The following is a 23,931-nucleotide window of genomic DNA, read 5'->3' as shown; positions in this document are numbered from 1 at the left end:
AGTTTCAAGCACCCTCGCGAGTCTTGACAAGCAGATGTTTGCGCAGACAAACGCTGCTGGAGAGGAATGAAGTGTGTGCATTATGGTATTTACCTCTGGTTTTACTACCTCTGCTGTGCATGCGCCTGCCCATAAAGCATATCGAGTTTGGCCAGGAAGCAAACGAGCAGAGAGCGAGATGCAAACAACAACAACAACAACAGCAAAAACAACCACGGCGCTGAGAAATCCCACATCTCCATTCTAAGTGGGGAGACGGGCGAACACTCTTCTCTGTGGAGCCGGAGTGAACAATGAAAAAAGCTTGTCTGGCCGCTCACGTTGCCTTGTTAAAATGCGCTCTAAATAATGGATGGGGTCTGTGTCCTGCGGCAAAAGTTGTCTATGGTTTAACCTGCAAAGCAGGCCCCGCGGAGTTGTGCGGCATATGTGGTACTAAGCATTGTTTTGCCTTTTATTTCCCCACAGGCCATCTCATTCCTTACCCCGCTGGCTGTGATATTCGTGGTGAAGATCATTCAAAGGACGGACAGGACGGAGATTAAAGAGGCCTGTTTAGGTATGTGCAGCCAATTACCTGGGATGCTACCGCTTTGCAGTCCTTCGATTTTTTTTTTTGTTTTAGCTTACAGAGGGAGTTTTTACCCCTCCCTCATCTCAGTGGGACCAGCTTGGAAGTACTTTGCGTCGATGCTTGATACTTCAACTCAGTGACCAGCTTGTTAAAGCCGGCAGGGCGCCCCCACCCGTGCGATCCCAAATCGCAGATGCGCAGCCACTTACGATTACATGCCACTTGTTTAATTCTCAAGTATCTTGGCATCGCTCCCCCTCCGCCCCACAGCTCCAGCCGCGTCTCCTCCCTGGGGTCCGGAGGCTTTTGGCACATCGCAGAGCATTAAGAACGTTTAGCACAAATCCAATTGGAGAGACGCGGTGATGAATCTGGTGGAGCGAGGGAGGCTCAGCGTGTCAGTGTGGAGATTACACCGCTGTGTACAACTTAACAGGGACATGTTCCCGCTGGCAGTGCAGCACTTCTGAGGGTTAGGGACATAACAGAAAAAGAATAACAGTTAAAAAATATATTTTGTTTTTCTTCATGTATTGTTTAAGTTATTAAGAACAAATTCTTATTTACATGTATATGTACAGTATATATATATATATGTACATATGTATATATATATATATATATATATATATATATATATATATATATATACATATATATATATATGTACAGTATATGAATATATATGTCTATATGTCTATATGTATATATATATATATATATATATATACATATAGACATATATATATATATATATATACACATATATATATACACACATACATATACATATAGCTTTGACAAACAGTGAAAAGTCTGTGTGGCATTGTAGTATTTTAAACCAGAAGGATTGAGCCTGACAGTTTGCTTCAGGATTCACCTGTTGCACCTTGCCTTTATATGAGGAAGACAGAAGATTGTTTCACAAACAGAAATCAAAGACAGGTGCATCATGGATAAAAAAAAACAAAAAACAAAAAAAAAACAAAAACAACGGGGGCAGAAAGTTGGCAGCAGCACTTTGCTAATTTCAAGGTCACAAGACCAACCTTAGATGTACATGCTGTCTCCACCTGCCCCCAGCTTCCATCCAATCTCATTGTTATGGAAGTGGGTGCTTACGTCAGTGAGATCAGGGAAGGCTTGCACCCAGCAAAAAGCACTTTTATCCACGCGAAGGTGTCATGCATGCCCGAAGACATCCACCACATTCCTCAAAGCCAGTCTTCTATCGACCGCTGAGTCATGTCAGCTTCAGTACAGAACAAAGAGATGTTGAGGGACACGGAGGATGATATCGCCGCTGCTCTCCATACAGACCTAAATCTCCTGAAGAACATCGTCGTCGTCGTCATCATCATCATCATCATCATCATCATCATCATCATCATCCAAATTCTGCCTGATTTTGGTGTCTTCCATTATATTCGCCGCTAGATTAATGTTTCTGTTCCCCTCCGTCCCCACCAAACTATCCCAAACGGTAACATTACCAAATTAGCAGTTCTTATTATCAGCAGTATTCCAAATTTGTTGTGAATGGATGCAATGGCAATTAAGGCGCTCAGGCATGACAGTGAACAATGTCAACATGTAAAAGAAAATAAATATGGCAACAACGCTGTGTTCACTCACTGGATCATAGCTGTTTTTCTTGAAATTGGAACCAAGTGGAGCGCGCAGTCAAGGACACGTGGGATGTGATCAGGGTTGGTGACCAGACGCAAAAGCTCACAGCTGCACGAGCTCACGTGAAGAATGGAAAGCAGGTTTGAATACACGTTTATCTGTGGAATCGTTACCTCTGCAGCTGCATCCCAGACAAAATTCAAAAAGTCATTATTTATTCTCCGGACTAGTGAATCAATACTGGACGAGCCTTATGCTAAACAGTGTTGTACTTTTTGATGCAGCATCCCAAATATGCTAATATAAGGTCTCTTTCAGGGCTTACTTCCGCCAGCTACCTCCAGCCATCAGCTGGCAAAAAGCACTTTGTTTTGATGCCAGGAGTTTCACAAACACCCATTTATAAATAAAGTGGCAAATTTATGTCAGTTCTGCGGTCAACTTTGGGCCAGACAAAAATTAAATTATGCCCAAATGACTTTCAGCGAACTTTCTGAATACAAATGAAAGACGAATGGGCAATAAATATCGGCAGCATGTAGACACTCACTCCGCAACACGGAGGTGTCTGACAGAAGTGATGAAAGGACAACTGCTGCAGTTTAACGTCTCGTTCGTCAACTCGTCAAACCGGCCTCGGACAATTGGCGTCGGAGTTTGGCTGAATTAACCAGCTGTTAAATAGCGTTGACAGACTTGCGGGGAATTCAATCGAGCCGCAGACTACTGGGAATAACGGAGTCGGGAAGGAACTCCAGCTAATGACGAGCCCCAGTGGTTTTCTTTGCAGCAAATCAAAAGTACGGCCACACTGCCCCTCCCCCCCCCCCACCACCAGTCCTCCTGTCGCTCATTAGCAAGGCTGAGCTGGTTACTGCTTCACTCTTCCATGTAGCTCAAAGTAGCTGCTACTGTATTTATTCTTTTTATTTTTTTGCAGGCAACTTTCTGTCAACAATCATTATTTTGGTCGTCCACCGTTTGGCACTCTAAAATAAAAAATAATCTCAAGAATTTTGCACGTTGTCATGAGGTGCATTTCGAGTTGACTCGACATTCCCACCACAAATGTTTTTATAAGTTAGTAGTCATTATTGTCATCATTATCTTAGCCATTATTGTTTTAAATTAATTTAGCAGATAAAAGAACTGGCTTGTTTAAACTGATTTGAACTGGCTTGATTAAAGAATAAAATTAGCATGCCATATACTTTAAAAAATAAGCTCTAGGCAGCTCTATATCTCAGTTTTTTTTTTTTTTTTTTTAATCTTTGTTGACTCAATAAACCTAGAACTAAATCTTTACACTCTCAATTGCACATGATTTCTGACTACCATCTGCACACCTCTGGGGGGGAAACTCCCACAAACCTAATTTGTCTGTTTTGTTTATTTGATAGAGTAGAGTTACATTCATTTGCAGTGGAGGCAGTGCCTAGTTAGCATTTTACGAAAGCATGATTTCTGTGATGAAAAATGATATCAGTGTCACATTTGTAATTACAACAAAGAAAATCTGATTTTATTGAGTGTGTGTGTGTGTGTGTCTGTCTGTCTGTCTGTCTGTCTGTCTGTCTGTCTGTGTGCATGTGTCAACCTTCCCTCTCCAGCTGTGTCCCTCGCTCTGGCCCTGAACGGAGTCTTCACAAACACCATCAAGCTGATTGTCGGAAGGTAAAAACCAGACTTGTCAATGTTTCCGCCGGCGTCATTGGCAGCGATCCTGCACTTATATCATCCACGAACTGCTCAGCGTGGCGCCAATTAAGGAAGCAGCAGCAGTGCGGAGACGTGTCCGGTATGTGTTGAATTTTTCAGACCGCGGCCTGATTACTTCCAGCGTTGCTTCCCAGACGGGCAGATGGATGCAAAGATGCTGTGCACGGGGGAGCCGGAGTTGGTCTCCGAGGGACGCAAGAGCTTCCCCAGCAGCCATTCATCCTGTGAGTGCCTGTTATCTCTGCAGGCAGATCGCTGCTGGCACTTGCACGGCGGTGCGCCGCCAAGCCGTATCGCCATCACACTGATTCATATTAATCTGAGCCCGATGCTCGGAGAAAAAAAGATTACGTCTGATGATAGGTCTTCCAATGAATTCACATGTGTTTTGAACTCGTAGCTGTGATTTACCGTTTAATTCCCCCAGCGCAGCAGCACGTTGGCAACCTCATGCACTTGCCTCAACAATATCCACTCTTTTTTTTTTTTCTTCTGTGACTGCGAAAATTCTCGGTTTTAGCATCATTTGACTCCCTGCTGCGTCCGCTTGTGTGGTCCAACATGGGGCGGTGGACTCCATATTGCTTTCCAAGCTGTTTTCTCTTCATAGGGGTGCTTAATAATTCACACACTTTTCTCTTTATGCTGTCCATCAGACTGATTGCAGACAAGGTTCCTCTGTTGGCAACACAGGTGTCTGCAAAAAAAACAAAACTGTCAGCTTAATGCATCCTGGCCTGGAAAGAAGATATTATGTCACCTTCTGAAGGAAAAGAAAAGGTAATCATGTGCCTGGCTGGTGCTGAGCTTATAACAGTGTAGTTAACACACGCAGTGACACTTCTCTCCACGTTTGGTGATGCATAAATACATGGGGTGTCTTTTTCATTGAACCCTGGCTCTGACGGGGCCACGCTTGATATTAAAACTGTGTGAATATATTCAAAGTTTGTTTTACACTCCCTGAAGATGCGTCTTCGCTATAACTTGCTACACAAGAACCGGAAACCGTTTTCTCTCGCAGCGAGTTGAAAGGAAATAAATCCCCGGTGCTTTGAGCGCCTTGAACTCGTGAATACGTTTCTTAGTACTCAATATTCCCTTTTAACTGAAAACGGTGACTCCAGCGTGAAATCGGAGCCCCTTATTCTACCCATTTGCCCCCGCGTTGTGGAATGTTTAGCCCTCTGTTTTCAGCCTCCAGTAAACATCCTGTGATTTAGCTGAAAATTGAGCATGAGTAAAAGTGAGGGATGGTCTTCTGAACTTTGGTATGGAGCCTTTTTTCAACTGTCTAGAGACATATATTATCGTCAGAAAAGTATCAGTAATGTGAACTTTGAATAATATATACATTTGAATAATTCAGGGAACAAATCCTCAGAATGAATGGTAAAGGAGGGCTGTGGCTGATCTACGGTGAGCCTGAAGAACTGGAGAGGCCTTTCGGATGAATGGCAAAACGTCTTCAACTCCCAAGAACCAAGTTCTTCTCAACTCTCCAAGGCTTCGGGCCGTGAGTTGTATTGTCTTTCCGACCAGAGATACAGCGTTAGCGGGTTCCCGCCACACTACAAGATAGCATGTCGGATAACACACGGTGGGCCGTTTTTCTGGCAGAAGATTATTGTAATTTCACGGTCTGATCTGATTCGAAATGGAAGTCTTAGTGTAAGATTAAAGCTAAGCGGGCACCTGCTTCACGGGAGAGACGCTTTGAAGTTCCGCCCGTGTCTCCATTAGGGACGGTTGAGAGGGACACTGTGTGTGGATTACGTTCATCTGCTCGATGGCTCTAATAGCCTTATGTTGTTGCGTTGCAAGTCGGAAGGCGGACCGATGGAGAGTAGCAGGAAAGCAATTTCCTGTCTTTGTCCCCTTTCACCACGATGCCGCTTGTCTGACCATCTGTAAGTCATTCCACCTATACTGTATACTGTACCTCCATGAATCGGTGAATGTGGTAATTGGCTGGAAGCGAGCCAGACCGATGACCGTCCGTTCTGAGCAGCATCCGGATGCATCGGCTCCCTGCTTGTTTGAGCATTGTCACATTTAATATATGGTAAGAAGAAGCTACGATTGTACATTATCTCCGTCGTAAATGTCCTTGCGTAGCCGGGACTAGTCCATTAGCCGAGACAAAGGTGTAAATATAAAGCAGTCGTCAGTGTTTTCGATACCTATATCTTTTTTTTTTCTTTTTTTTCGTTATGCACAGAGCCAGTTATTGTGTTTCAGAGTTGTTAAAGCTGCTCCGGGTTCTTTATGATTTGGTTTTTCTTGATTTCCACGGCTCAAAGAAACATGGCAAGTGAAATCGGAGAAGACAGGTTTCTCAGAGAGAGAGTGAGAAAGAGAGAGAGAGAAAACAAACAGAGCCCGCTGTACCAATACACACAGCACTAAAGCTGGCGAGCAGGCCCTGAAGCGTTTGAGCATCTCCTTATTATTTGTTTTCAGCTCAGCATTTCCCCCCAGTGCCGCTTAAGCCATTTCATAAGATCAATTAAATTTTAACTTTTCCAAATAATGAATCCTGAGAGACACGCCTTCACATCCTGATATCTGTAGCCTCTTTCACCTTTGCAGAGGTCTCTACTTTGATTGTTTTCTGCTGCATTAGAGAGAATCACGCCCCTGCAGTGTGCGCTCCTGTGTGCTGAGGAAAACCCCAGTCCATCTGGGCTGCCCGGAGAAGGTGTGGAGCGGCTCGTGTGGGGGGGAAGAGCCGCGCGCACGGAGCCAATTATGACTTCCTGTTGGGCTTTTGTGTGTTCTTGATTGGAGGTGATTTGGCACCTGTGTGCTTGGTTAATATGCATGACCTCCGGCAAGAGGCAGGAAAGCGTCGCACCTCGGTCTCTGCTCGGACCAAAGGTCAAAACAGGAAGGGGGGAAAGGGTTGGAGGGCTGGAGAGGTAGGGGGGGGGGGGGATCTGAGCTGACAGTGTGTGTCTCTGTGTGCCCAGGAAGCCCAGGGAGAGATCATTTAACAAGAATAAGGGCAGGAAGTTGTAGTATCTCATTATGAGACCTGAAAGAGGCTTCAGCTAGACAGCCGACCCGACTCTCCTCAGCGGTAATTTAAAACCAACTCAACCCCTTCACAGCAATACTTTGTTTAAAAGAACCAAACAAACGTGTGATGGGCAATGTTAGAATAAATAATTGTTTGAAAATACACTACAAATTTCACAATTTCCCTAAACAGAATGTGGAATAGTAGAAAGTGCTCCATCCTAGAATAAAGTGTATTTGCAAAGCTACAAACTCCTAACAGGTACGAAGTAGAACGCAGGTTGTAGTTTCCATGCTCACAGAGAATGTTATGTTATTGTTAATGTAAATCTCCTAACAGTTAAATGTGCATTACGCCGTTCAGGCTGTGCTAATTAGTAATAAGCCGCTGAGGCTGATGGAAATTTTTGCCTCTTGAGCCAAATTGTGGCACACATTAAAATTTTTAGCCTAATTATCTACTGCCTAATGAAAACTTGCATCCGTTCCACTTTGCTCAGCTTCTTGTAGCCAAGTGCCGTGACGTCCCATCTTGCATCTGCCGAGAGTGTTCAGACTTCCCTTCGTCGCAACCTGTGAATGCACCCCGCGCGGGTTCGAAAATGAAAACAAAAACACTGCTCAACACTCATCAGTCTTACTGGGCATATTGACTTTATCTCAGGAGACAAACCCCACCAGGGCTTTTCAAATACATGGAGCAGATTCATTACTCATTTGTTTCTTCTCTCTGTTGGCCCCCTCTCTGTCCTGTGGCCTTTTCGGAAGCTCTCACTGCCTCCTGGGAGAATCTCCTTCCTTGGAAATTGTGCGAAGGCTGTATGTATTACAACGCTCTCCCACTGAACAGATATTAGTTGTTATAATTATGCAAATTCAAGGTTGGAATTGTATTTCTCGGTCTGGCTCAGTGCAGATATGCATGAACAAAAAAAGGGCCCTTGCTGTTTATTCTCATGCATTATGCATGCCATCCTTTCATCCTTTACTTTGCATGCAGAACTTTCCCAAAAGTGTGCGGCAAGACACATCAGCCCTTCGTGATATCACAGTGGGCACTGAAGCCTCTCCCCACATCTCAGGTGTTTTATAATCATCAAGGTTGCCGCACTAAATAAAATGGAAATTAAAAAAAAAACAAGTAAACGATAGTTATGGTTTTGTTTATGCAGGTCATTTAAAAAAAAAATCCTTAAAACATTTTCCTTGATTCTCTGTCTTATACTGAAGAGGAAACTTTATTTGGTCCAAAGTGTGTTGGTCCTCGTCCATCTTTCACTTAAAGTATAATCAGATAACATTCCAACTTTGTGAACAAAGAAAAAGAAACATTTACAATTGTCAAACCTGAGTGTGTGTTGTGGCCTGAACTTTTTTCTGTACTGCTTTCAATCAGATTTTGAAAGTTAAGGTGGAAGGTGCTTTGTTTTTAAAGGATGATAGAAAAGTTCAGTCAGCAGTTTAAATCACACATTTCCAGGATTGGATACTTCCTCTGATAATTCACCTGAATATTTGCTTCAGCAGTGTGGTTAGAAAAACATTCAGAGTTACATGGAGAATATCTACAGTGGAATGATTGATGAATGATGAGGTGAGGTCACACCTTATAGCCTCAAAATTTGGCCAAGCACCTGTGCGTTTTCCGTAAAACCTGTGCACTGGTGGATAAGCACAGTGATTAAAACACTATAATAATAAAATGGCGCCTCTATAAAACTGTGAGCCTATTTAGCTTATTTCTTTTTCTTCCTACTTTTTATATGGATAATATCTCATTGTGTTATATTAAGAACACATGGTCCTCGGCGACTTTATTTTCCAGAACGCCATCAAGTGGTGGCCCTTGTTAAAACGTGATTAACAGGACCCTTTGGTCAAGTTTAATGGTTCAATTTAAGCAACAATATGGACCTTTGCTTGTAAAGCTAGGTAGTTTATCCTCTAAGACCCATACAGTTGTTAAAAAGGAGTCACTGGCTGGCTTGGATTTAGCTGCTTATGAATATATGCACTGGCCCTTGGTTTGACTAAAGACATTTTTCTTTTTAACAGAAGACCCATTTTTTATAATTTATAATTTAGAAAATCTGGTTGATCCTTTTGGTGAATGTGACTGTTACATTTTGCTCTAGTTGTTACACAGTTTAGAATCCTAGAATCTTGTTAGTACATAGGAGTTGAGCAATTACCTCTCCTGTATCCTCTTTACGATATAGTTAGACTGCATACTCCATGTATACTCAGACCCATACTGTGCACTGAAACCAACATTTTTGAAAGTGAGCTAGAAGGTGCTCCCTCAGAAGTGGAGTGCTGTTACGGGTTAAGGGAATTAATCTACTGGGATGTGTACATCATACTTAAATGTGTGCACATTCTGCATTTCAGACCTGGTAAGTATTCATTTTGTACTTTATTAGGCTGAATGTCAAACGTGAAACAGCATTGTACCAATTATTGCAGATTACTTCTGTTTTTTAATGGACCTTTCTTTATTGATGCATTATGCGGTAGGAGTAGTAATAGGTACATTTTTCCCCTTTTTAAGAACTGGAATGAACCAGAGCTACAGTCTTAAAGTCGGCTATGCAAGAGTTTCACTTGTGAAAAAAAATGTAACTGAGCTGAGCTGAACCTTTATCGCTTCTTTTTTCATAAGAAAAAAAAAATCTATAAAACAGAGTGAACTAGATGTGGGATCAGGGGATTTCCATCGAAGCAAAATACTGCATCTTGCCAACAGAGAAGTAAAATCCAAAATATGTAACTGTAAAGAATTTAAGTGGAGAGAATCCGTGCTCGCGACAAAGGATCCGTTTTGATAGATTTGCCGAGAATCTTCCACACGACCGTGTCTGTGTAAATCCCTCGCAGCTTCTGCTCCCAAAGTTTGGGTTGGATGATGTGCTCCATTATACCTCCGAAATGGGGTTTTCCAAGTTCACGGCCTTTTCCATCACCAGAAACATCCCCTTGAGTTAGAATTTCAGGTCAAAAAGTCAGAACAACCCAGGCGACTCGAAGTTTGCAATGCAGCACATCAATTATACTCTGTACTTGCCACTTGGCTGGACTTCAGTGTCAATAGTAGAATTGTACAACATACACTTTGTTTATGTGCTTTCACATGCAGATTATCATCTCTATTGCTTACAGTGATTCATTTGCTATTTCATTCCTTGTCTGGAACTCTGAGGTAATCGAACACATCATGAGCAGCTGATTGATTGTACAGACGATCCCAGTTACGCAGCTTTCCATTTTTCAAACTTTTTTAAACTAAGAACAAAAAGGCATTGCGGCGTTGATAAGCTTTGATATTTAAGTAACATAAACATGAAATAACAAAACATGAAAGAGGAAAAAAAAAAAAAAAATCACACACCATCTTCCTCAATACATCTGAAAAATGTAAAGACTCTGTGCAGTGCTGGACTTTGAAGGTAGGATCAGTGATTGACAAGGGAAATAAGTGGCTTTCAGTCTCAGTGATAGGGTGGATGGTGTTACGACCCTAGTGTTATGATACTGGAGCATTTTTCCTGGATGGACAACACCAGAGCCTTGAAAAGCCAGAAGGTAGAGTGAAGCCACTCGCAAAGAACAGTGAAAAGAAATAATAATAATAATAAAAATAATGACTGAGCCTCCAACCTATGCTGTGACAACTGAAGAATAAAGCAAATAAATTGCAATGCGCACCAGAGGCTTTTCATGTGTAAGTGGATCATCTGCATAAAGCTTCGGTTCGACAAAAGAAAAGAGGAAGGTTATTTCCATTTGTATTCAAACCTCCAATGTCTTCCTATATGAGCCACCCAATATATTACTCCAAACTGCCTGACATGTATTTTTTTTCCTCCAGCCAGTAAACATCTTGACTTCCTGCACCCTGTTCTTCCCATCCATCCCTTTACCTTCATGTGCTCCAGTGTTTTTAATAATTTCGGCCAGTTGCTGGTTGAGTGATGATTGGGAGCCTGAGTGTTAATTTGTGCAGTCCCCTTCCCCACCCTCTCATCCCCACCCTCTGTGACAGTAAACTAATGCCGCCTCTCGCACCTCTGTCACACACAATGGTGTTAAAACAGCGTCTTGTATAGACTCCTGGCTATCAGCCGAGACGTGGCTCCCTCCCCGACACACATCTGCCACAGCAGTCAAGTCACATTGAGCTCTCATGAAGGGCTTTCCCATCAACTCCCAAGCCATTGTTGCTTTTCGGATATTTGCAAGCTGTTGGATTTTTTTGTCTGCTCGGCGTTCAACTGTTGTTGCAACTCAGTATGTTCTGCTTGCAACCGGTTGGCTGTGAGCTGCACCCTTGACTCCATAGGTTTTCCCTCCGTGCGTGGGATGTGCTGAGCGCATCTGCGATGAGCTGGTTGTCTGCCATCAATTTCCCCTCTGGTATTTATTGAGCAGTTGTTAAACGTGATGATATTTGCTGCACGACTCTTCAGGTGCACTCGTTATCATACACTGCCATCTTACAATATACTGTAGTTCCACTTCCTCGCTGACTTCCGTGTCCTTTTTGCACACTAACAAGCTCTCCCAGTTATTTTTCTGTCCCATGAGGCTCTATCACAGCTTTACTCCACAAGCCTCCAAACTTTACTGCCTGAGATCTCTGATGCATACTGACTTTTTCCTCTTCTTTCTGCCCTCTCTGCCCTCCTCCCCTCCCCTGCTAGTTGCTTTCTCCGGCCTTGGCTTCACCTCTTTCTACCTAGCAGGCAAGCTCCAGTGTTTCACGGATCAGGGTCGAGGACGTAGCTGGCGCCTCTGTGCCATGGTCCTGCCCCTCTACAGCGCCATGATGATTGCATTGTCCCGCATCTGCGACTACAAGCACCACTGGCAAGGTCCGCCATCAGTCAAGTCACTGTCAAATGAATGCCGTCGTCGGGACGCGTGGAATGCGAAACCTGGCGCTGCGAGCCGGCAGGGACTCGCAACACAAAAGCCTATTTTAATCACTCACAACTTGAGGCGCTGAGATCATACAGAAAACATTGAAGGCAACCAAGGGAGTCACGCTGACTTCACGCAGCTCTTGTAACTCAATCACACTTTTATCTAAATCAAAAAGTGTTGACAAAGAGACAGGCCTAAGGACGATAAGAATTCTTGTCCGTTAAGCAAAATGACTCTTGACGTATGCACATTTTTTCATCTGCTTAAGCAAAAAAAAAAAAAGAGAGTTGACGTGAAGGAGAGAAAAAAAAAACATACATGGGATGTGTGTAGAAGAAAGTATGTGGCAACACAATGACAGATCTGTCATGTGGTGTTAATTGGTTTTCGAGAGCCATATGTTCCTGGGGAGTGGGGCGCCAAACAGACAAGTCTTTTCACAATCACCGAGTAATCACGTCTGGCAACGTTGTTATAGGCAATCATATCGAGATTGCCTCTTTCTTTTTTTTCCTTTTCGAGCTTTTCCACAAAATTTCTTCTCCTCACAAGCAGACTGCAGGTATGCAGCAACGGTGGTGCCCATTAAAACTGATGGGCCCCAGGTATCTTTGTGCAAACATAAGCTGTTACACAGTCATAACTCAGCTGCCGAGCCATGTGTGATGGATGCTGATATTATAACCATCCTTTCGCGCAGTTGGGAGGTGTATGCTGTCCGCGAGGGGGTAATGCTAGACCCCCCAATCACAGCCCTGGCGCGACAAGCAAAGTGATATTCCATCCAGTCACACTCTATTAAATTCAGTAGATGCCATTTGATGAAACATTCACAGAAGCAGGTTCATGCTTCATATAAGTTCTGAGTAGTGGGGATCGATTGCAGGTTTTTTTTTGGTCATTTCAAGCCGGAGGTTGAAAGGGTTTGGTAAGAACTGTGGAAAAAAAATACGGCGGCAACACAGTGGAAAGCACCATCTGACTGAGCCAGCAGCAGGAGACGTCATTTTGATCTATGCCCAGAAACAGAGTCTTAATATTCACTACCGCAGTGTCGTGCCACAAGATGTATTATAGCTCAAAGGGTAACCAGCCCTAATACAAAACTGTTCAGCAGAGGTGACAAAGTAGCTGTGACGTGCTGTCCAGAGGCCAGTGACCAAAGCACCCAGCGGACCAGATTCATGGCCTTGCTGCTGGTTTACTTTCATCACCTCTAAACTAGCCCCAAGTGATGAATACTCCTTGCCACACAATAAAGAAATGGCCAATTAACTGTAGACATTTTAGGAAGGGTGTTGTTTTTCCTCCTCCACATCGGCTAAAATTAACCAGCACGCGTACCTCCAAATAAAACTGTTTTTGTGACTTTTACAGACGCCATTGTCGGAGGGGTAATCGGCTTGCTGTTTGCGTACATCTGCTACCGTCAGCACTACCCGCCCTTCCTGCACACGGACTGCCACCTGCCTTACGCCAGCCTGGCTGCTGCGGCCAACAGACCCTCGCATCCCGCCGAGGACTTGCAGCCCACTGACAACGCCACCAGTCTTCCCTTGGAGGGTTTGACTGAAGGGCCAGTATGACTAGTGGCCACCACCGAGACTCCGCCCAAGACCTTCACCAAACCACCCAGCCCACCTCCCCTATCCCAGTGACTGACGCAACAGTGGACAGTAACTCCTCTATCTCCATACCCATTGGCCAGTCTCGGTGGCACCCAAGTTCTTGCGTTTTTATTGTTGTTAATTTCTATTTTAGATCTGTTTTTCTGCTCGGCTGCAGTCTATATTGGGTTCTGATGTGTGGTGCAGGAATCTCAAAACGCGACACATTACACCTTGGAGAGAAACTTGCAAGCCTGTGAGAACAAGGCCTGCAAGTGGGCAACATTTATACCAGTTATAGCGTGTCACGGGTTTGGCAAATGCTAATTTGCTTTGCCGTTTACAGCATTGGGTTGTTAAGACAGAAAGGAATAAACTTGATGAAATGTTGCAACAGTATAAACGTAAGGTGAAATCAGAAGCCTATTAAATATCTTAATCTTACTAAATTACACTCCAATGCAAATTTCGTAATTTATTGTTCACAGTATGGGAGGGTTTATTTATTTATTTTTTAATCATGCACCTTGTAATTTGCACATGGCAACAAATTTGTTGATTAGCACCTGAGAAGTAACATCATAATAACAATAGAACTCACATTTGATTACAATGAGAAAAGTATCAATCCATGCCAAATATCAAATATCAATACACAACTCAGTATTTGCCCTTTTTTCTTTTTCTTTGGGTATTATACATTCCACTTCCTTGTCTGGTACTTCCCATGTCAGCCTTTCCCCAGCCCTCATCCTCTCCTTGTCACCTTGCATTTAACACATGCAAACGAGGTTGTGACAGGCATACACCTAAATTACAGGTTACACGGTGCAATCAATACAAGGCCGGTAGGACCAATGTGACGGCACTGTGTTCAGACAGGCGCAAACTCTGGGCTGATCCTGCATTAATCCTCATTACGGGGGTCAGACACTGTTGATTTTGAGCACATTAGGACTACATGAGGGGGCCTATGAGTTGCCCAGGCATTGCAAATGGCTTTCAGGAAAGTGAAGTCCCACAAATAGACAATCTAGCATTCAGGGGACGTCAGGCCTGGTCTTTAGTACATCAACTATTTATTTATTATTTTCATGGGGGATTATTTATGGAGGGCATGTAGAAGAAGACACCAAAGATTTTAGTTTCTTTACACTGTATGCATGACGTAGGGTTTATTTTGGTATTCATCTTAGTATTCATTCTTAGATTTTGTCATAATTATTTGAGAGTTTATCAGCATTGCTGCTTTCCCTACCATGTGTATCTTAACAGTGCTGGGACATTAACAGGGAGGTTCATCTCAGTGCTGAACCTGCCAGCATGAAGTTGAAAGGTAACTAGATTTGCACCGAAAGAGTTTTAACACCGTATGGTATGAATAAATGTAATAAAAGGTTGTGTTTTTTATTTATAATGTAGATACTGAAGTCTAAATTATTTGTGCATCGCTTTGTGTCAAAAGCAAACATTAGCTGAGGCACTGACACCCTTACCCAACAACAGTTTGGGTTTTTTAGATGTAATTTCTTCACATCAAATGCCATGACCGTTATTATTGTTGGCATCCTGTTGGCAACTCTTTAGAAGTCCACGTGTGCTGGTTCTCACTCGCCACAGAAATAATATCAAAACGATAATATTGATAGTATTAAAAACCTTTAAACAAAGAAGAAAAATGTGCTCAACTCATATTAGGCTCTGAAATAGGACATAGTTTAGTGGAGTGAGCGCTCTTGCCGACTCACATTCTCCTGACCCATTCACGTATTCCATCTGATTAACACAGGGGGCGTTTCTTGAAAACACGCCACCTGTCGTGCTCACTCACTGATTACAGTAGTGGCTAAATTGGAACATTTGCACAGACACTCTGATTAATCAATTCTCGGATGTGTGTTTTGCGTTTGCGGGTTGTGCGCGGGCAGTAGCGTGTTGTCATTTGGTGTTGTGTACTCAGTATGAATGGGTGAGCAGGTCTCCAGCGGCCCACTCCACTGATTAGGGCACTGAAGAACGCGTGGCAAAAAGCAGAAAGCTTCGAACCACAGGTCATCTGGCAGGAAGTTTCCAAGCCATATTCCAATTAGGAAATCTAGTGTTGCGAGATTAAACGGCTGGGAGGGCGCAAGTCATTCCGATTATGAACGTGCCCTGGGCGTGTTGCCGCACGTGAGAATCGTAATTTCACAGAAATGCTTCTGGCTTTGCTGCTTGCAGATAAACCAAAGACATTGGTTTATCAGCAAGTCACCGCCCATCACCTGGCTGCGTTGGATATAGGTGGCGTTACTCCACCTGGACTGCATATCTTGAGCTAATCACACCTATAGTTGCAATGTCTTGGACAGTCTCCTCTGCAGCTGAAGTACCTTTCATGCGACTGCAGGGTATGTCCGTGTAAGTTTTATTTACTTCTTGGGACAGATTGAACCATTTTCTAACTTAGACAACTGTCTTGCCCCATAAGTAGTGCTTTTCTTGAGACTGCCCTCGGAAGGTTGATCTGTTTGGCTGAATGCCTAATCTGGATCCCCAGCCTTTACACAGAAAGATAAAAAAAAATGCTAGCCATTAGGTTGCTGAAGTGGTTGGAATAGGACTAACCAAGGCTGTATAAACTAGGCAAGAGTACAGTCCTGTACGTTCTTTCATAACGCGGCCCAAGATACATTTCCTGCATCCTGGCAGGTAAGCTGAAACCCTCCCTCCTCCACTTCATATCTTGCTACATCTTTTGTCAGAGCCATGCAACACCTGGACCAGTTGTCTTGTGTGTGCAGTCTGGTGATGCTGATTTCTCATTAAACTCAACCACTACTCGATCTGCTTTCACCATACATATGGAATATGTGACTTGGTTGTCAGACATTCTCAATAGGATCTTGGTTACTTGGTTACAATTTAAACTGTGGCCTAGAGAGACAGCCTCTCGCTCTAGCCACAAACTAGGCTTATACATTCCGATTAAAGTCGAATAAAGATTAAACATGCAAGTCCTTAAATAACATGGTGTATCTACAGTGCATCACCACTGAGGTTTGAGTTTTTTGGAGTCGCCTGTTCCCGAACTTGTTGTAGGGAAGAAGCAAAAAGCTGCTTGCTGTCGTTATTTTTTTCTGAGGATGTCCTAACTTCCACAATGTGAAGTGGCATGCTGCTTTGTTTTTATTATTATTATTATTATTATTATTATTATTATTATTATTATTATTATTATTATTATGAAGCCTTTGTAGAGTTAGTCAGCATCAAAATGATGTGTGTAATACATTTCACGAATTTCTGTTCCATGTCCATCTCTTCACACATATGAAATATCAAGCTGGGTAGGGAGATACTCTTTACTCAGAGAACAATATCTATAGAGAAAAGTATCTGATTGCTCGGTATTTGACCTGCTGAGGGAAATATTATGAATACAAGATGATTATAGAGTACGTGTCCGAGAGACTGGATTTGCCTCAGTTGGTACACATTCATTTAATTGAGCTCCACGTGTATGGGAAAAGTTGTGTAAAGGTTTAATCTGTTTTACAGCTAATACACTATTAAGTAGTGATAAAGTAATATATGAATTCCCATCACTTCTTCAAACCATTCAATTGCTTAATTTTGGTGCTATAGGTTGTTTTGTAGCAGTAGAAATCAACTTTAGGAACTGTGGATGTGTCATTTTAAAATGAAACTTGAGCAATTTTCTACAGTGAATGGGGAAAAAACAACATCAACAAGATTCACAATGTCTTAACAGATGCACAAGGAAATCTGGTGCTTGACTACCTTCCACTTCCCCAAGGACTGAAGAGGGAGATATTTCAGAACAATAAGAGGGATTATGAAACTTTAATGAGTACATGTCACCAACATAGAGCGTCAGACTTCAGAAGTGTTGTCCATGGCATGCAGTTTCATTTGTGAGAAGACTTTTCTATTAAATAAGCATGCCTGGCCTTGAGGTCTGTTTGAGCTGTGTATTGCTGTTTATATGTTTATGTATAATAAAAAAAAAAAAAGACTGCAGCTGTGCGAAAAGTGTCAGATTAAAAAAAGCCTGCATAACTTGTTAAAGTGTGGTTGTCAGAATCTACGTCTGTTGCCACAATGGTAGCGTCAATTGGATTTAACACATCTTGGGAACCCAAAGTATGACGGTCGATGTTTATATGATGGAATGACCTCCCTTTGTTTAGAAATAACAAGTACCACGACATTATCTTTTATATGCAAAAGAACAGTCTTTCATTATGCAGCAGCAGATGTTTGAATGAGCAAAATTTCCGAGTTGTCTTCGTTGATTTTAGGCTTCAGTGGGCCTGCGCAGTGCCAGTGAGGCACGTTCTAGTTGAGTGTATGTGCGTGAATGTAACTCTGTAAGTGTATGTTGTGCTTCTCTGCATCAGTTGTGCTGCGCTCTGGAGTTTCCAATAAATGTTTGTATGCTGTAGACTGCATCTTGCTTTTGACGTGTTTTGGCCTTCAGTCAGAGGCAACTTTCCTTTACATTTTATCTGTGCCTGTAGAAAAAAAACAAACCTCTGCTTTATGAGCAGCAATACAGTGACATACGGGAAAACATATTTTCAAAATAATGTCCATATATCTCCATAGAATATTTTTTAAAAAGTCAGGCAATGGCTGTTTTCGAGTCTTGAACATCTTATAATTATATGTATACCAAACCGTTTTTTTTTATCCTGGAGTTGCACTGAACAATTAATCATCTAAAAAAAATTACACAGGTCTAAAAGAAAAGCCTCTGTTTATAGCCTCGTCTAAAAACTCACAGTTTTCACTTGCTTCCACAAACTGGTGCTTGTTGCACCTTTTCCTCAAATTTTGAAGGAGGCTAAAACAACGGTCCAAAAGAAAATGTGTCAACTTTCCCTGAATGTGAATAGTTAATTCATCAATTTGATACTTACTACTCTTTTGAGTTGTTTTGGGATTGATTGATGAGTACAGAGAATGAGGAGACACTATTTCAGGTGAGGGCTGTGAAATGGTGTCACTGTATCTCCATCCAAGACTATTTTAACCACCAGCTTGAAACCTCAACCATGGCAACCGTCATTATCACATGTGCAGAATGCTTTATTGATGATGATTAACTCTGTAACTCTCACTAACTTTATGAGAGAAATATTACAATAGTATAACAATCGAACTGGATTTTACCCCCCCCCCCCACTTCTTCTTTATCATACATGAGTCCAGTGACTTCCCTTGATGTAATATAAAAAATGATAACATTTAAATTTAGATAAATAAAACACACACACACTTTTTAAAACATTGACAAATTGCTTCTGTTAACTGGTGGAAACCATTGAGGTAAAAGCGAAAGTCGATAAATGCTTGGAAAGGTTTGAGGTAAAATCCCAGGCTCATGCTTTTCAGCTTTCCATGTCTGTTTTCATGAGTTTATTGAACCCTGACACCCCAAATTCACACATGGATTTAATTAAAAATACAAAATTCAAGGCCCCTCTAGTCCATTAGAGTATGATCCCACATGTCCTGCCGCCAACACCAGATGCGTAATATTTTGAAAATTGTGAACATGTATTTTGAATCGAATCCAGCTATGCACTCTGAGTGTAATATATATTTTTTCCATTTATGCAGAATGTTTTCATGCAAGCTTTCAACCGAGACCTCATCGAAAATGAAAATGTTTCTGGCTGATAATGGAGACAAAGGCAGCCAGGATCAATGAGGATGGCTGCTCTAGACATCTGCCCTCTTCACCTGATAGAAAACCTTTGAGTGCATGGTAACAACCCACTCAGTGGGAGTTCTGCGGTGAATCTCCCTGCACAGAGAAGCGTTTGCAGCTCCAAAGATCCTGCTTTCACCTCACCTTTCTGAATACCCGCCTTCAAATGTCACTCGGTGTTACAACTTGCGAACTACGAGGGCACAATTGCTTTCTCAAAGCTAATCAAGTTAATATTAATTTAATTTGCCCACCCATAATCGTCTCACACTCATTTTGCAAGCTGCTGTGCGTATATCTGCTTTTAACACTGATAGTAAATCTCCCATCATTATTTTACAGGCAGCCATCGTCAATCTTTTCACTTTTCAACCCTTCAGGAACCCACACGAGATTTTCTTTTCCACTGCGCCAGACTGAAAAGCCTATTTGCAAATGCAGACGATATACATTTATGACAGCAGCAAAGATCCGGCTGCAGATGCACTTTTGTTTTTTGCTTTCTTTGTGGCGAAAGAAGAGGCGGCAGCCATGTGGCACGGCCGCAGTGACAGACAAGTGCGTCATCCTTCATAGCATCCATATTGTTTTCCTGTCCACAGCAGCTCCCCGAATCTGGATGAGCGGTGCCATTAAAGGCAGTCAAATCCACTTGGATGTAATGCATCTCCAGTCAGCTGGCATCCAATATCACTTAACATTGCAGTACCCTTCATGCAGCTTCGCATCGCACTCTATCGCAATCACTAGTTTTGATAAAGAGAGCGTTTGACTAAAATGCAACCTAATATTACAACATAACGAATTAAAGATTGTTTTAATGTATGAAATATGCTTGATGGTGAATTAAGATGGGCAGCCTCTGTGCTGTGACATATTAGTATACATAGAACGTTCTGTTCACGTTACAATTTGACGATGGCCCTAAAGCCTTGAAAACCTCGCCAAGCGGGACCCTGAGCACAGAAAAGAGAAAACCATCCATTAAAAATCAAGTGTCAGGGGACACATGTGAGGCAGACATTTATATTACATATTAAAAAAAACTAAAGTAAAAAAACAAACTCAAAATGCTTGCAAAGGTTTTTGAGTGTGATGCAGGTACTGTGAGGTTTTTCACTCTTTTTACCTAGCCAGCCATCTTTTAAGATTAAAAATGGAGGGCAAGCAATGATTAACATCCATTCAATATCTGGAACGCTTGATGATTATGTTTTACTGTCAACTGAGGATCAACAGATTCCCCTCTTGACCAAATTCCACTATGTTGAATATTTGACTTTTGCATTGATGTAGGTTCAGTGAAATGTTTTGTTGCTTTGTTGCCGCATAGATGTCCCTTCACATACCTTTTTGTCGTGTAGAAGAACAACCAACTTGCGTAGGAGTAGAGAGACGCAATGAAGCAATCTGTGATGAGGCGTAACAATGCTGAAAGCGTGTGAGACGGCCGTGAACCGAGGGAGCGAGTGGAAACAGGATGAAACAGAAAACAAGGCTATACACGAATCTCTTTTTTTCACTTCATGTGTTTTTAACTTTGTGTGAAGGATTTTGATTTGTTTTTGTATCAGAATTTTTGATATATATATATATATATATATATATATGTATATATATATATATATATATATATATATATATATATATATATATATATATATATATATACATATATATATATATATATATATATATATATATACATATTTTTTATTATTATTATTCTTTTTTAACCTGTTGGCTTTTTAAGTGGTAGATAGGTAAGGTAAAGGTAAACGTTCCCTACTGCAACAGCTGACAATGCAGCTTCTAAAAAGTCTTTCCATAATACCTTATTTTTGTTTTGCCTATTTTCTAATTTTAATTTTAATTCTAATTCAACTTCATGGACAATCCTGAATAATGAATGTGTCTGGTATCTGAAGAACCTGGCGAAGAAAGGGCGAAAGATGGTGGGCTCATGATTAATGGATCAGCCAGAATATTAGACTGCTCTGAGGAGTTTTAATATCGATATCGGCAAAACACAAAATAAGAAAGAGGTTTTTGCCAAGTTTCATGGGTCTTAAATCAAAAATGAATAACAAAAAAATGTTACAGGGGGATTTACGATTCACATGTTTTGATTAGCTCAAATGCATTAAGGATTCCGTCTGAAGCATTGCTGTTGGGGCCAAAATAAGTGCTGGAAAACTTGGTCTGTTCATGACACTCGTACATCATGACTGTTGGATTTAGAGTAGCGGTTCCGCTTATTATCATTAAAATCGAACTGCGTCCCAAATGCAATGCAGCGTGCGTACAATAAGTTCCAAGTCAGCCTTACTCACAAGTGGAAAAGGACATCAATAATACATCAATAGCCATGAGTAGACAGCTGTGGATGTACCTTCACACTCCCGTGAACTCCTCCGGGAGCTGTGCTATATTTCAGAACCCGGTGATTTCTGTCACGCCTGCCATGTTAATACACGAATCGTAAATTCCAACGCAAAATATCGCACGCTTGAGCGTGAACCGCGCAAGGGGGAAGCTTGGGAATTGTCGGCAAAGTGAGAGGCAGGCTGGCTTTTTTTGTTTATTAAGAGCGGATTGAATCATTGCATGTGCTCACTCAAAGGAATAAAATTATCCCCACCATTCAAACTGCAGCGAAGGACGACATGGTGGCAAATGGCATCCAAAATAAAAATGCTCTTAAATGAAAAAAAGGTTGAAATAGCTTGTTTCTCGCTTCCTATTGAATTAGAAATCATAAAAATGCCGTTGAACTGTCACTGTTTTGTGAACAGCCGTTGATAGCATGAAAGTAACGGGCGAGAGCTCCAAAGATGCTTCTCCACTCTGGTAAATGAGGTTCTCTTTATAATACTGAACAAAGAGTCAAGGTAAGTAGTGAATAAAGCTTTGCAGAACTTCTTTTTACACTTTATCTATTTTTTTTCCTTCCTGGGAGCCCATGGAGCTTTGCCTTGTTCATTCACCTGCCTATTTGTTGCCTCATTTGACATCAGCTCCTTTTAATGTCATTACGTTCTTATTGCTTTCTCTATCGCAGTCTTACGAGCACACAGCGTGACTGTTTTTTTTTACTTGCTCCCACGCACTTCCTTGTGAGAAAACACAAGGCACAGTCTGCGCACCGCGGCAAACTCCTTATGTGAGGTTTAACGCGGGACCTCCCCATGAAGGGCACATTGTGCATTCTGTATATTCCGACACGCGTCAGTTTATAGAAGCAGACGGGAGAGGCTTTATGGTGAAAAATGTGAAATTACACTTCGAGCAGTGCAGGTGAATTCCAGCGGCCAGAACAGTGGATTGAGTGCAGTGTTGCACCGAGCCTCTCCTGTCAGAGTGGCAGACTGTTTGCTCGGAAAATCACAGCCATTATTGTTGGAGATGTCTCAGTTGTGAACAGGACAAAACACAGGACAAAACTGGGCTGCGCTGTCGGCGAGGCAAAAACCCATATGTGCCGCAATTCGTGACTTTTCATTTAATATGGGAAACATTTCTCTTGAAAATTGTGAGGGATTTATTAGCATTCCATGAAAAGACACGTGCACATTTTACTGAAATGATGAATGGAACGTTCCTGAAATCCCTTTGATCTAACATATCCATCAGGAAAAGCGTCCATAAAAAGCATTTGGAAAGGAAGAACAAAGCCAGTGTCTGTCCGTCACTGCATCATGAACCAGTCAGCCGTTTTTGCGAACCCACTGTGGTGCTGCTGGGGAAAATATACATGATTTCCCACCATAATTCGTAAGCCCCTGTATGAGCTGCACGGTTGCTCAGCCTTGTGACGGATGAAGGCGATCGTCTCAGAAACTTTGCATTTAGTTAAATGCAAATGAATTAGGCGGGCAACATCTCCAGGCATTCCTAACAGAATAAGACAAATCTTGGATACATTCCGTGGAATTGAGGAACCAGGACAACGAACAAGTCTGTTTGTACCACAAGCCTTTGCACAAAACAGTGCAAGATGTTGTGAATTGAATGAATAGCTGTGGGTAGCTGCTTACTGCTTTGTGTATCTCAATTATCAAAGCTGACAAAGACACAATGATATCCAACGAGAACTTACAAGCATCCACTCTCTACAACGTGTGGTAGTTACCCAGACGACGGGCGGTGTTGGAGAGGAGATGGTAATCTGTCTGCTGGGATTGTCCTAATATTTCCCTGGGCAGACATGATAGCAGTAATCAGACCAATATTCAACTCACAGTCTGATCTTAGTTTCAGTGATATATATTTAGGAAACCTCCCAACTCAGTTAAATAAACCAGACAGAAACCTGTTACAACTGCTATTAGCAAGTCGCAAAAAGGCAATAACCAGGAAATGGCTGAGTAGTGAATGTCCAACCATTTTAGACTGGATAAGAATAGTTCACAGCAAAAGCAAATTCACAGCAAGGAAAGGTTAGCATTTTCTTTGAGACATGACACTGAAAGAGGTAACAAATATATATGTATACATACATATATATATATACATATATATATATATATATATATATACATATATATATATATATATATATATATATACATATATATATATATATATATATATATATATATATATATATATATACATGTATATATATATATATATATATATATATATATATATATATATATATATATATATATATATATATATATACGTATATATATGTTCTGTAAGGAGAAATTTATTTTTTTCTTTCTTCAGCAAAA

The 23,931-nt window shown here is 41.6% G+C and overlaps 1 protein-coding gene across 3 annotated transcripts in view; it reads left to right on the top strand.

Moving 5' to 3' along the window:
* Positions 1 to 17,920, top strand: part of plpp4 (phospholipid phosphatase 4) — a 59,527-nt gene extending 41,607 nt beyond the window's left edge. For 2 of the 3 annotated variants that reach the window (XM_076019054.1, XM_076019056.1), the window contains 5 exons: positions 469 to 559; positions 3,814 to 3,877; positions 4,022 to 4,146; positions 11,644 to 11,814; positions 13,244 to 17,920. In XM_076019054.1, coding sequence (XP_075875169.1) covers positions 469 to 559; positions 3,814 to 3,877; positions 4,022 to 4,146; positions 11,644 to 11,814; positions 13,244 to 13,452 — 660 coding nt within the window. In that variant the 3' untranslated portion in view covers positions 13,453 to 17,920. The remainder of the gene's footprint in view (positions 1 to 468; positions 560 to 3,813; positions 3,878 to 4,021; positions 4,147 to 11,643; positions 11,815 to 13,243) is intronic. The other variant, XM_076019055.1, reaches the window with a different exon arrangement.
* Positions 17,921 to 23,931: the final 6,011 nt, after the last annotated feature.

Source organism: Nelusetta ayraudi, unplaced genomic scaffold, assembly GCF_046127955.1.
Source record: "Nelusetta ayraudi isolate G7.1 ecotype Tasmania unplaced genomic scaffold, CSIRO-AGI_Nayr_v1 ptg000008l, whole genome shotgun sequence".
Lineage (NCBI taxonomy): Eukaryota > Metazoa > Chordata > Actinopteri > Tetraodontiformes > Monacanthidae > Nelusetta > Nelusetta ayraudi.
The sequence above is the reverse complement of the archived record's forward strand: the minus strand, read 5'-3'. Positions and strand labels throughout refer to the sequence as shown.